The sequence below is a fragment of the Stylophora pistillata genome, chromosome 4 (genome assembly GCF_964205215.1).
Source record: "Stylophora pistillata chromosome 4, jaStyPist1.2, whole genome shotgun sequence".
Lineage (NCBI taxonomy): Eukaryota > Metazoa > Cnidaria > Anthozoa > Scleractinia > Pocilloporidae > Stylophora > Stylophora pistillata.
This window is the reverse complement of record NC_142522.1, coordinates 8,494,080-8,507,468: the sequence shown is the minus strand read 5'-3', so window position 1 is coordinate 8,507,468 and position 13,389 is coordinate 8,494,080. Positions and strand designations below refer to the sequence as shown.

General features: G+C 38.3%; 2 protein-coding genes across 2 annotated transcripts; both read right to left on the bottom strand.

The window, feature by feature from the left end:
* Positions 1 to 153: 153 nt before the first annotated feature.
* LOC111341937 (zinc transporter ZIP3-like) lies at positions 154 to 4,695 on the bottom strand. Its single transcript, XM_022948982.2, has one exon. It carries the CDS (start codon positions 2,732 to 2,734, stop codon positions 1,742 to 1,744), a length of 993 nt encoding a protein of 330 aa, XP_022804717.1. The 5' UTR covers positions 2,735 to 4,695; the 3' UTR covers positions 154 to 1,741.
* A 4,563-nt stretch (positions 4,696 to 9,258) lies between these two features.
* On the bottom strand, positions 9,259 to 11,978 carry LOC111341929 (apoptosis regulator Bcl-2). Its single transcript, XM_022948976.2, has 2 exons — positions 11,433 to 11,978; positions 9,259 to 10,017 (listed from the first exon to the last, which is right to left on the bottom strand). The coding sequence occupies exons 1-2, from the start codon at positions 11,886 to 11,888 to the stop codon at positions 9,895 to 9,897; spliced, it is 579 nt and encodes a 192-aa protein (XP_022804711.1). The 5' UTR covers positions 11,889 to 11,978; the 3' UTR covers positions 9,259 to 9,894.
* Positions 11,979 to 13,389: the final 1,411 nt, after the last annotated feature.

The following is a 13,389-nucleotide window of genomic DNA, read 5'->3' as shown; positions in this document are numbered from 1 at the left end:
GATGTTTAATTACAGTAGAAAGGCTGATGTTCCTCCAAATCAATATAGAGACTAAATCAAAAATCTTTACTTTCTATTCCTGTCTGCATTGCTACTTTAGGAAACAACCTCCTTTAGTGACAAATTCCATGAACATCCACTCCCAAAGACCAATGCTTGTTATCTTTTTTATTGTACTCATTATCAAAAGTGCTTTACACAAATCATAAATTTAATCTTTCTTATATATATATATATATATATATATATATATGCAATTGCGCATGCTCGCTAGTGTACTCTAGTTTGAGCACTCTGGCATGGCTTAGACGATACCACAAAGGTTGGATCGTTTGGGGTGACCATATTGGTTCTCCTCCATCCTAGCATTAGCACTGCACTGATGAGGCCCAGAAGGCCGAAACAGTACTGTCTGCAGTTATATATATATATATATATATATATCTATATATATATATATATAGGTCATTATTTTCCTCTGATAAAATAATAATTGTAAATATAATCTTTCATATCATCAAAAGAAATGATTGTATCTAAACACAGTCAAACTAGTGTTTTTTCAGCCATGTCATGCAGTTTTCAGTATGCAATTTGAATGATATCTTGTCAGTCTTGAACAAAGAAAGCAAAATCGAAATAACATGTAAGCCCAAATAATTAGAAGAAATTCATGACCTTAAAAAGTTTGTGGTTACAACTTGAAAACAAGGTTTATCCAAAACCACTGGAAGGGAAGACTTGAGGTTTCTCTTTAAAGCATTTGGCAAGGGGCAAGAACTCTGAAAGGAACAGTGATTAAGAAGAGACAGGTGGACTTTTGAGATTTTGACCCCACTAAATGTTGCATGTGTGAATGGTTACAAATCCTGACATTTATTTTGAAATCTTTTGTTAGGTTGTTTCAACCCGACTGAGCACCATACCCACTACTATAATAATTCCAACTATTTTGAACTGAATGATGAATAGGAATGTGACATTAGTTCATTAAGTTAAATTTGGTGATAACAGAGCAAGAAAGATTAAGCAGGGTAAGGTAGCTGACAAATTCATCCTTTATCATGTTTGATTTTAGCTAACACGTGCAGCCAGTCAACTTTATAATTAGTTAAAATACAAAAAAGTTTTAGAGCTGCAGCTCAGTGGACCAAGTCCTTGTTACAAAAATAAATGATTAATTGTTGGGGACTAATAATGTGAAACAGTCTGCTGGACATTTATAGTAGTCCAAATAATAGGTCTAAAGATAATATGGTCTTCTTTTAAACACAGAAATATCTACTATCAGATAATTTTTTTGTCTGCTCACTGTCGAGCTGTGTGTGATGAATTTGTATTGCTCACCTAATGTTTCATTGCCTGAGATGCCAGACTATTATCATTACCAAACATTCAAAACATCATACTTCACAAAACAGCTTCAGCCTTCATTGTTCATAACTAAAATTTAGATGTAACTGTGAAATTACAATTCAGTGTTACTGAAAATGGTCACCAACTCTTTCAATGACAAGTACCAATTAAGCCAAGCTGAATTGAATAATCTTAAATTTTGATAAAATGCCAAGTCGTTTCACAGATGCTAACAAGTCTCCGTAAAAACATCATATAGTATCACGTTTCTATTCATAAAATCTATAGAAGGCTTATAATTCTGAAATCAAACAGTTATGACATTATATTATTAATTATGGGAATAGGCTTTCAGATGAGGCGTTTTTTCGTCTTTCATTATTACTTAGGATCCAACATTCGGTAGAACAGTCACATTCCCCGTTCCTTTCTCCGGCTTTACGTTCGTATCGTTGTGTTCGAGAATGTTTGCATAATACAACAAACCCGTAACCACAGAATAACCAACGATCATGGCCAGTACCTTAAGAAGACGACTGCCCTGTTCTGCCAGTTCTCGCTGAAAGATTTCAAAGAATGTCACGAATAAAAAGGTTCCATTTGCAATTCCTTGTAAAATACCCGAGTAGAGACTGCTTGTTTGTGCAGTAGAGTAGTGTAGTACCACCATTCCGATTACTGTGCCAATCGGACCCATGATTGCAAACAGCACGGAAGACTTGACAATAGTTTTTGTTGACATTTGGTGGTGCACCATGTTCACACTTAACGAAAACGCAATGGTCGATTTGTGGATCACGATGGCTACGGCGATTTGTGCCAGGCGATCGACATCTGTGATCAAACCTAGAGCCAGTCCTTCGAAAACTGAGTGCAACGATAAGGCGACGATTAATATGTAAGTTCTCAAACTCGACTCTCCGTGTCTGTTTTTCCTTCGCTTTTGGGGAAGATGGGAACAATTCGAAGAGGAATAGAAACCATCGTCTGGAGTTTCACTCAAAAGCGGTTTTTTGGCTGTGTGGTTTCCGGGTGATCCGTGTAAAAACGAAGAATCCTGGCAAGAATGAACGATCTGTTCTACAGTCAAGACAAGAAAGAAACCAATGCATGTCGTGAATTCTGCAACGGGAAATACCGTATGGATGCCAGCCAGATTAAACGCTTGTTGATACTTTTCTCTGATCATCGGCAGCAAATCTAACAAAGACGTCGCAAAGAATACTCCCCCAGCGAAGCAGTTACAAAGGCTGAGGATTCGCTGTCTTGCGCTAGCGGGCCCTGACCCCGGACGAATTCTTAGCGGCACTAAACCGGCAAGTAGGGTAAGCACAAACAAAATGGCAATCGCAATTGCCTTGGTAATTTCGTTTTGCATTGTGATTTACACGTTCTGATGACCTGTTCTAAAACTCTGTTTCAGAATGAAGATGACTTCAAGGGGTTTTACAGCCTCTGATGTCGTGATTGTTACGTGCGGTAATTTTACAATCCTTGGTTGTTGACTAGTGGTGCGTGGTCTTTGAATAGAAGGTAACGCGCGTGACCGCGAGTTGCACAAATCAGCCAATCAGTATCTCTTTTAAAAAAAGTCACGAGGAAATTAAGTGATGACACGATTCTCAATTAGTTTCAGAAGAAAAAAAATTAGTTTTGAATCAAAGAAAAAGAATACATAGTGTAGATTTGGCGAATATTTGGTAGGCGAGGAAAGATGCTGGCGAAGGAAATTCTGAATATTAGTCGAAACAAAATATCTAAAATCTTGCGGTTAACTGTTGTCAGTTTGAGAGTATGAAGGGCCCCGGCCCGGCGCACAAGGAAAATTTTGTATATTTGATGAAAATAATCTGTGATCAGTTCAGTGAGACAAATGCACCCGGTGATTTTGTTATCCCACCAGATTTAGTTCAGCCTTACCAATCTTCAAAGGTGCCGTCGTCCTGCCTCGAGGCTTTGAGAATGGATCAAGTTAATTTATCTTTATTTTTTCTTTTATTTTCGTCCAATTAACCTCACCGCAGAGAACACTAAAAGAATGCCATTCGGATTAGACGCTTGCTTTGTGGGGCATTCCGCTGATCATTACAAGCAAGTCAAGCGTCACTTGAAGAAACATTTTACCAAAAAATACTTCCTGAATACTCCTCTATTCTGTTGAAATTACAACCCCTTTATAGTCGTGAAAATACCACACCATCCAGCGGCACATCCCTATTTAACCTATTACTAAGAAGTAACCCCTCACTCCACCCTGGCTGATGAGTCGTTGCCGTACGCTGACGTTCCCTGCCCCGGGACGAATAAGAATTATTTTCATTGAAACCAAAAACCAAACCGGCAAGGAGTGAGCACATGAGCTGCATGTGGCGAGGTGGCTTGCGTAATTTTCACGTGATGTCTGCATCTACAATGCGTTCACATCTATATTCAGCGTCTTTTCACATGATGCAATTGCAAGTCAATAAGCAAGCGGCTGGAAATAGAAATGACAACAATACAGGATTGCTGGATGCAAGATACCAATTTTCTATTCTGCAGATCAAGAGGAAAGAACAAGCATTTGATTTGAGAATAACTTTTGTGTTCTTTCATCCACTTAGGAACAGATTCGTTCATTAAATCTATCTAAGGAAAGTGGTATTTTCATACCCAACATTTTCTTGGGCGTTCGTACCACGTAATCTTGAACTCCTTGTTATGATACCGGTAAATTTTCGATGGCGTGACAGAACATACCAATTAATACCTGCATCAAACGCTTACGTAAACTTTGCCCAAATTTTGGCCCGTCGGATGAGTTTTAATTTTTTAGCTCGAATTTGTCTTTCAGTGGTTATACGAAGTGACTCTGTTAGTAACAGAGGTAACCCCTGAAAATTTAACTCCAGCGGTGATGAACGGGTAACTTCTCCCAATGATTATGCATACATTATCTTGCAAAACAGTTGCGTAATGAAAATACTCAAACCTAGCTATATCAAACTACGGTATCAGATAGGAGTTATCTTGACCCAACATCAAACTCTCGTAAATGACTTACAAGGAAATGTGTAGCAGCTTAAGGAGAGAATCAACAATCAGCTCTTGGGAGTTCAAGAGTTAAGTTTTTTCTAGCTGGGCTGAGGATCAAAGAAAGTCCATTCAATGTCACTGTAATCACACAACAATGCAATTTATCACATGACCCGTTCGGCCCTGCTCGCCATAGGAAACCATAGTGGAAGCTGGCGTGTGTAGGGCCGGATAGGTCATGGACGTGAGCCAGTCCGGAAAAAGCTGTGCGGCCCAAGAGCACTTTTTTACGGCGACATTTTTTCGCCGTTGCTGCTAAAAAAACGAGTGACGGCAGTGAGCAGAAATGAGGAAATACGTCACATTTTTCGGTTACTTGCGAGTTTCTTGTTCTGACTCGAAAAGATATAGGAAACATTTTTATTGTAGAATATTTTTTGTTGTTTTCCCGCGCGTGCCAGTCTATCGCGTCGTAGTTAAGTTATAACAAACTTTTCGAATTTCTTGAAACTTATTCGGTGGTCATTTGATAAAATGCTTATTCACTGAGTGGGAGGGTCAGATGGGAAAATATTTGGCTCTCGTTCATGACGCACGGACCCTCGAGCCAAATATTTTCCCGTCTGACCCTCCCACTCGGTCAATAATTACATAATTCTCATCGCGCAATAATTTTTATGAATGAACTCGTTTAATGATCTGCCGAAAACAGCTTACTCAAATAACACGTGTCGTGAAATATAAACAGGTAATTTGATCATAATATAAAAACAGGAAAATCAAGATGAAATGATATACCAACTGTACAAACAAAACAATGCTCGTGAATAAATGTTACATAACAATCGTGACGCGTGACTGTTCGTGACAATAATCACGGAGTTTTTATCCACTCAAAACCTTACGGTCAAACTAAGTGAAGCGTACCCATCAGGATTACATTAATGATTTGATTATTTGAATATTGAACCCGCGAATCGTTTCAGGAGCGCAATAACGAATTGAATATTTGAACATGGAACCCGCTAACCGTTTCAAGAATGCAATACTGGATTGATTATTTGAAAATTGAACCCGATAGCCGTATTCGTTTTGAAAAGCTGCGGATCATTGTTCAAATTAGAAGTCCATTTCTGATTGGATTATGCGAACACGTGATAATGTAGCGGAACCATTTCAACATGGCGGGAAAGGTGACTTGAGTGTTGTGTAGAACTTCTTGTAAATGTTGTAAATGGAATGTTATCGAGAGCTTTTTTCGCCTATTTACATCTTAACGAACTTATAGAAATTCTTGTGTGTATCCATGGTCGAAAAAAATAGTTTACGGACGAAGCCATCGCAAGACTTCTTTTATTTCGTTAATATTTGCGATCGACTGTTTTCGCAGTGTTTTTACAATGCAGTTTGTTCATTTTTAGGATTCCTCGTCAAATAGAACCATCTTATTGGACTTCAGAAATGGACTTCTAGTTTGAACAATGATCCGCGCCTTTTCAAAACGGATACGGCTATCGGGTACAATATTCAAATTATCAATCCATTATTGCATTCGTGAAACGGCTAGCGGGTTCAATAATCAAATAATCAATTCATTATTGTATTCTTGAAACGACTGGCAGGTTCAATATCCAAATGATCAATTCATTAATGTAATCTTGTATGGCGCGTTTTTCCTATCAAAATTCAATTTGTTAGTCGTTTTTACGTGCGACCTTCGTTTTTCAATTTCAGCATTCCTTTTATTCAACCTTAACATTGGTTTTTCAATTTCAGTGTTCCTTTAATTCAACTTCGTTTTACTTAAGCGTGACATTTGTTTCCAGTTTGTCATTCGTGTTTTAATCAGGCGTGACGTACAATAAGGACTGGGTCGAGCGCGAACTGTGGGAAAAGTGTGTCTCGCAAGGATGTCTGGTCCATCTGCGAAGAAATTTTACTGTCTAGGGTTAGATCACTTTTGGAAGTGCTGTTTTCCCATAGCAGCGGCGATGAAGAGAGTTTAGAGCACGATTTTGACAATTTATACACTCGTGCTAACCTGTTATATCACCATAGTGTGCGTCTTGCATCTGTTCATATGATAGAGGAATCTACGATAACAAAGCTGAGAAATGTCGTCGATTTGCTAACAGAAAAGTGAGACTCCCTGCAAAGCACTCATTTCCATGCACAAGCTGAGCAAAGAGCTTCGCCTGGTAGGCCAAAGCTTATCATTACCGAAAGCCAGTTATCATACTTGAGTGGATTAAACCACGAATGACAAACTGGAAACAAATGTCACGCTTGAGTAAAACGAACGGTTATTTTAAAAAACGAATGTTTAACTTAAAACAAAGACAAAGTCGACGTCAATACACGAACGTTACGCTTGAATAAAACGAATGTCGATCTTCAAAAACGACTGTCATGGTTACATAAAACGAATGTCAAGGTTGAAAATAAGGAAAACAAATGACAAATGTCACGCTTGAATTAAACGAATGTCGAACTCAGAAAACGACTTTCAAGGTTAAGTAAAACGAATGTTGAAGTTGATAAACGAATGTCAAGGTTGAATAAAAGGAATACTGAAATTGAAAAACGAGTGTTAAGGCTGAATAAAAGAAATGCTGAAATTGAAAAACGAAGGTCGTATGTAAAAACGACTAACAAATTGAATTTTGATAGGAAAAACGCGCCATAATCTTGAGGGGTACGCTTCACTTAGTTTGACTGTAACTGATGACCAGTGCTGACTTTACATGTATGCCAAGCATGGCCAGTGGTCATTGCCGGCGGGAAATAAAAAGCATTTCCCTGGTGCACCTTTGTTATCACATCTTTTGAAGCAGAATCAGGAAACTAAATGATCGTTGGCATGTACTGTTATCATTCCGAAGGGTGTTCGAACAACAAAGATATTCGTTCGGTAATCTTCGGAAAATGTTCGAGGGCGACTCATTTCTGAAAAAAATGAGAGAATCACGAAAAAAGCATGGATTAAAGACAATTTGTACATCACGAGTAAAAAAAAGAGATTTGGCTTGAATGGACCACATAGTGGAACTTGTTTTTTAAAGAAGACATTTTGAACCGGTTCCGCTGAATCGCGCTGAAGGAAAGTCATGTGATTAGTCAGCCCATCACGTTTTATTTGTGCAAGACATTTTTCATTTCCTAGCATGCTGAAACTAATTTCCAATGAGCTTTTAGTTCTCCAGGTGTCAAAGTTCAGCTGTCAACTGTTTTCTACCAAACCATCACCAAATAAAATTTAAAACAACAGATGACGTCATATGCACCCATTCGCTGAACCCAGATGGGGGCGCCCGCATGATAGGATATATTTTGAACATGGGATCGTTTTGCAATCCCTGCCGTGCAGGATCAAATAATTTCCTACCTTGACTTATACAGTTCAGTCTGTTGCCCTTGCCAGGAATTGCTACAGGAATCGACGAGAATTGTGCTTGAAAAGATTAGGATCGTTATTAAGAGATAGGACGGTTGGAAAATAAAATTCAAGAAGAAGTTAGGTGCAATGAAGTAACTCAAAACAATCACAATAGATTCTCTTGAATGTTTCAGTAATCACTCTGTAATAAGATAAAAAATAAATTACGCTCAAGATTTTGCCATGACAGTTGAAAAGGTTAGGGAGATAACTGAGAAACTGAAGGGGAAATTTCCGGAAAATGAGTGTATGCAGGCTGAGTTGGTTGGTTACATCGTAGTTCCTTAACGCGTTAAATCATAGTTCTTATCTTGGATAAGTTTATTTCGCCGTATGAACAGGATTTTCACTGTAAGTAGGCAAAACTCAGTGAGAAGGCTTACTCAACAAACAAAGTACAATGGTCTGTATCGAGTTTAATATGCACGTGATCACAGTGAGACCACGCCGGTTGAAATTAAACGTGACAGTGAAATTTCACCAGCTCTGCACGTGTAAAGCACAATTTTTTTTGCTTAACAGCTGATGTCGGCGGACGAAAGAGTTTCGTTCACTTTTTCTCCGTATAAGACGCATAAGGAAGCTATCCAAACATCCGTTGTCACGGTCGCAGGAAACCGCGGTTGGGGGAACACTTCCGGTTGCAGCCCTCGCTCGACGTGCTCAACAGCCCCGAGCCTGTAGAATGTGGATAAATGTGTACGTTCTTCAGGCGAGCTCGAAGCTCCTTCTCTTGTGCCTGCCTCGCCTCTGATCGCTCAGAAAATGCAAAAAGGTTACGCTTCTTCTACGGGATTTGTTTATAAGTCTAAGTCTGCGTTAGCAATCCATGTTTAAGCCGCATACCTTTTCAGTTCTTCGCTTTCTTTGTGAAGAAGCCATAAAATCTCAACCTTTTACAATTCTTATTTCTCTTCTTAAATCTCTCATTTTAATATCCCTTCCCAGACACATTGTTACCGGAAAGACTGTAGAGCGCAGTGATATGGGGCTATTGTTCTCATGCAAATGAAGTCATGCACTGCAAAAAAATAAAACATGACCTTAAATGGTAACTTTTCTGAAAAACTTGGATGTGCCGATAAAATGCCCACGTGATATGGGGCATGAAATTATCAGCCCCTCAGTTCAAACAATGGCCATGAGTGATCCTTCATCTAGTCTCATTCTTCAGTGATTGCAAGTCTATTCTTGTTTAGCCCTTTCTTGAATTCTTTGTAAACTGACCATGTTTTCTCATTGTTTTTCTAATGCATCTTTAATCCCTTTAAAATAAGTTTCCTCTATAGCACTCATTTAAATGCCAGCAGAACAAATTTGGAGAATATACTTTAACTTAAAAAGTTGCCTACAATGAACTTTATTCAAGTGAGTAAGCAATTCCACAGGCACGCAGCCAAAATATGTATCAGCAAACACTACAGCTGTTTCTCAAACAAAGACCAACACAATTTTATGAAAGAATATTTTCCATTCACATGGATACTTTTATTTTATCTGTAAGATAAAAGTTAAAATCATTAACTTCAAATTGGACAAAATAAACTTAAGGTCATATAAATATTGCTTATCAACTCATCCAACTAAATCAAAATGTTTGTAAGAATTGTTAAGTGTTGTGGATTCTTGTTTTTTGTTCACCCAAAATTGATATACTGGTAACTAGAATTATAAAAAAAAACTAACCATAACTAGAACAGGGTAAATTCTAAAGATTGTTTCTTAATAAGTCTTTAACCTACATTACGTGTCCACATAATATTTATCCTGCAGGCTGATTAGATCAGACCCTTTGTCGATGGCTTTGGTTCATTTCAACATATTCCTGTTTCTCCCTCACTCCTACAGTTTGACTGCAGAAGAACCAACTCGAACACATATTTCTAAAACAGTCGTTATCTCAACTAGCATTACTGTCTGTTGTGACTTTGACAGTTCTAAGTTGCCACACTATGGTTCTTGCAGCCTCCAATTCATCTGTGCTTATAGCGAGTGAATTGCAAATCCATTACTCTTGGTACTATGGGGGGTACCCTGATCTGGAATGAGGCACAACTGTGGTTTCAAACCCAGAGTTACAACTGAGGCTAACTTTTCACATATAACATTGCAGCCAGGGTTCCAAGCCCCAGCGTTGTGTAGAGAATACTGTTCCACCAAAATTTCTCACTCTCCGCTTTGACATCTTTAAATTGTTCACAAAATGCATCCTATTGATTAAAGAAGAAATGTAAAAGCTAGTTAGTAAATAATGATGGACATAATTCCTAAAATCAAAGCTATAGAATTTGCTCAAAGCAGGATTAGACAGGTTTTAAAAAGAAAAAATTTGCACTTTGATGTACTTTGACCATTTACCAATAGGACTTAGTGACAAAGAACAGAGTTGGTTGATGTGATATATTTATTACCACCTTTTTCATGAGTTTGAAAAGGGAAAATACAGTGGAATCCCGATTTCTCGAACCCTCGGTTTCTCAAACCTCCCGATATCTCAAACCAAACCTTGTTTCCCTTGGATTTGCTTCACTTGTAATTTCACCCCCCGATTTCTAGAATCAATTTGCGTTTTCCCTGGAGGTTTGAGAAATCGGGATTCCACTGTAATTAACCACTACAGGATATCAAGGTCTAAAAAAAACTGCATCTACCCAGAACTGTTTAGGAATTTCAGTTTTTTCCTCTTGGATATAATTCAAAGAGAGCGTCCGTTAATTCTCGGAAAATATTTACATAATTCTCAAGCACAATACAAAAGCCTCTTAACAAAGTATGTGAAGTATGGCAACACCCTGCTGAATAAAAAATAAACGGTTTTCCTACTTCAAGATCTATCGAAACAATACTGAATCTCTATTTTCTATGAACGATGTGATATTTTGGCTTCCAGAACGGAATCCAGGTACTTTAAAAAAGATCTGAACTAGAGAACAAAGGCCATCAACGTGACTAAGTGAAGTGAACGTGACGAAAAACGGAAGCAGCGGTCATCGCGTGATTAAAGTCCACTGAAATGGTTCCATCGTTTCTAGCACGAAAGGCAACTTTTATATTTCAATCAGGCCACTATCAGTAATCTCCTTTTGCCATTCAGTTTAGCTTATCAGCTACAAAATCTTACAACGAAGTTGCGGTAAAAAGGAGTGTGGAATATAAATATTCAAAACTTTCAATGCACGTAACTGACTTTCGATTGAAATAAGGATTAACATGAGGGACCATGATGCTCGCAAAATCCTAAAATAATCGTCTTTTGGAGAAAATATTTCCTGCAAACATTCCCGGAATGATTTTAAGCCCCAGATGACTCTGTTACTAAGGGTTTCCAGAACCAGCTGCCCCTTATAAATAATTCATTAAACATTTCCAGTCAGTTTGCGCTTTCATTGAAACTTCCCGTGGGAAAAACCGAAATTAGCTAAATTTTCTTCCCGTTTCACTACAGAAAAACTTCCCATCGACTATTTTGAGTTTACAGACATTGGGAGAAAGGAGGAAACCGAAAAATGTGTTCCTTTTTTTCATTCTGTCGAGAATCGATTGATGTGGCAACGAAAACGGTTTCGCATACACGTTAATTTACGCGAATAAAAGACCCTTATTTTTGTAAAAGCTTTTAACCTACCCATCCTCCGGATTTTCGGATCCATTCAGCGAGTTTTCTCTCGCTCACATATTCAGCTAGCCATGTTACAATATCCTCGACGATATCAATGTCGTTTTTGCTGCAAAATACAGCAACCTCGGCGGCAAAGCAGTACAAAACTACAATACGTCCCCAATTGATTTCTGTGCTGAAAATTTCCTCCACGACTCCTCTAAAAGTAGCTTCAACATTAGATGTTCTAAGATTAAGCCTGTTACACATATGTTTCAATAACACTTCATGCCTTCTCTCCACTTCTCCACCAACTCGCCGCAAAATTGCAGCGACTCTTGTGTTCGATTTGTACGCCTCCTTTCCCAGTTTGTTGAAGTAAATGTAGTCGGAAGCAAGATCGTGAGCGTATTTTTCGTCTTGACTTTTCATTCTTCTGTTTGTGGAGGGGTTTGGTGTATGACTGACTTCAATGGGTGACATCCTTAACGTGCTTCGCAATAAATAACGTTGAATCACTAGGTGTCTTTCGGACCGAAACACTGTTGTCTGAGTCTGTTTGAGGAGTGGGAGCTATTGCGCGATTCGTTTTATTGGTTCAGAAAGAATACACAAAATTTTACCATCTGATTGGCGGATAAATTTAGAACTATTTTAACCTCTCTGTTGCTACGGGCAAGGTGTCAATGACGTCACTCATTTATGCAAGACCTCACGTACACACAGCCGGGAAAAATCGATAACTGATCCATAAATAACTTCTCAAAATCGAGTTTAGTTCTGGTTGAAAAACCAGTTCGTTTTCTTTTCTTTTTATTTCATTATATGATAGTGTCTCAAACAATAAAACACAATATATTTCATTGTATCTCAATAAAACACAAGTTTCATACGAAATAAACGGTGAAAATGTGAAATTCGTCCGCGATTGGAGGGTAAACAATAGGGCAATATTTTAAAATCCGGAACGGTCGCTCGATCCAGCAAGAATTGGTATCGACTGTTGATTGTTGACACTTGGATGCAGCTAAGCGGATCGGAATCCAGAAATTTCCCTCTTTAACTTTTGATCAAGAGCAGTTTTGCATGCACGCAATTAAAGCTTTGATGTGCCGCTGTACGTGTGGAACGTGACAGAATTTCGTTTAGGTCAAGTTACTCTGACGGTATGAATTTTTCTCGATGGTGATTTCAAAGTTCAGGAAAAAAAAGTCTTCACCCCACTAAGAGGGATGTTTGGAAGCGTTTTGCAAGGCGTTTGATATCTCAATTTATCTCATTGTAAACAGTGAGTAAATCATTCGCAGTTGCAAAGTTTCGTTCAGGTAACAAAACCCCCTTAGTTCTGAGGCTGTCACCTGTATCTTTCTGAAACTCTGAAACTGTAAACATTTCCTGACGGAACTGAAAGAAATTCTTTTATCGAATGATTCAGACCGGATGTAGCGCGGTCAGGTCTGTAAGGGAAGTCTTCGTGAACGATTTTCAGTTTCTGTGGCGTTGATTACTGAAAGGCTACAATGGAAATCATCAAGCGAGGAAGGCTTCAGGTCTCAGACACATTTCCGTCTATGACAGCCAAACATTTTAAAGAAAGTTTTCATGCCCTCATTTTCCGCCTTGCTATAAGTGTATTTTTTATTATCATTATTATTTTCCTTCTTTTAATCGGTAAACACGCAATAACGAATTCATTACGGATATCGTCGCAAAAGTAGCGACTTTCGATTTCAAACGCCACTCTATTTATATTCTTACCTCCAAATTTATTGCGCAATGCATTAATTTTTAACGATTTTACTGACGCACAAAATCTACTGAGGGACAGGTGGATGTTCCAAAAATATCCTGAAAGTCATCAATATTTCATTTTCCTGGGACACTATACCTAGCAATTTCCTGTATTATCTCATGAATTAAAAGACAAAGCAAACGACTTCGTGTTGCCGTCGTCAGTTCGGATTATTCTAGACTACACCACAAA

What these genes read in the sequence shown, in the direction of transcription:
- LOC111341937 (XM_022948982.2), bottom strand. Translation starts at nt 2,734, where the DNA reads ATGCAAAACGAAATTACCAAGGCAATTGCGATTGCCATTTTGTTTGTG.
- LOC111341929 (XM_022948976.2), bottom strand. Translation starts at nt 11,888, where the DNA reads ATGTCACCCATTGAAGTCAGTCATACACCAAACCCCTCCACAAACAGA. An exon ending in TCCGAAAATCCGGAGGATGG is followed by an intron (nt 10,018 to 11,432) that starts GTAGGTTAAAAG and finishes TTTAATCAATAG; the next exon opens with GATGCATTTTGTGAACAATT.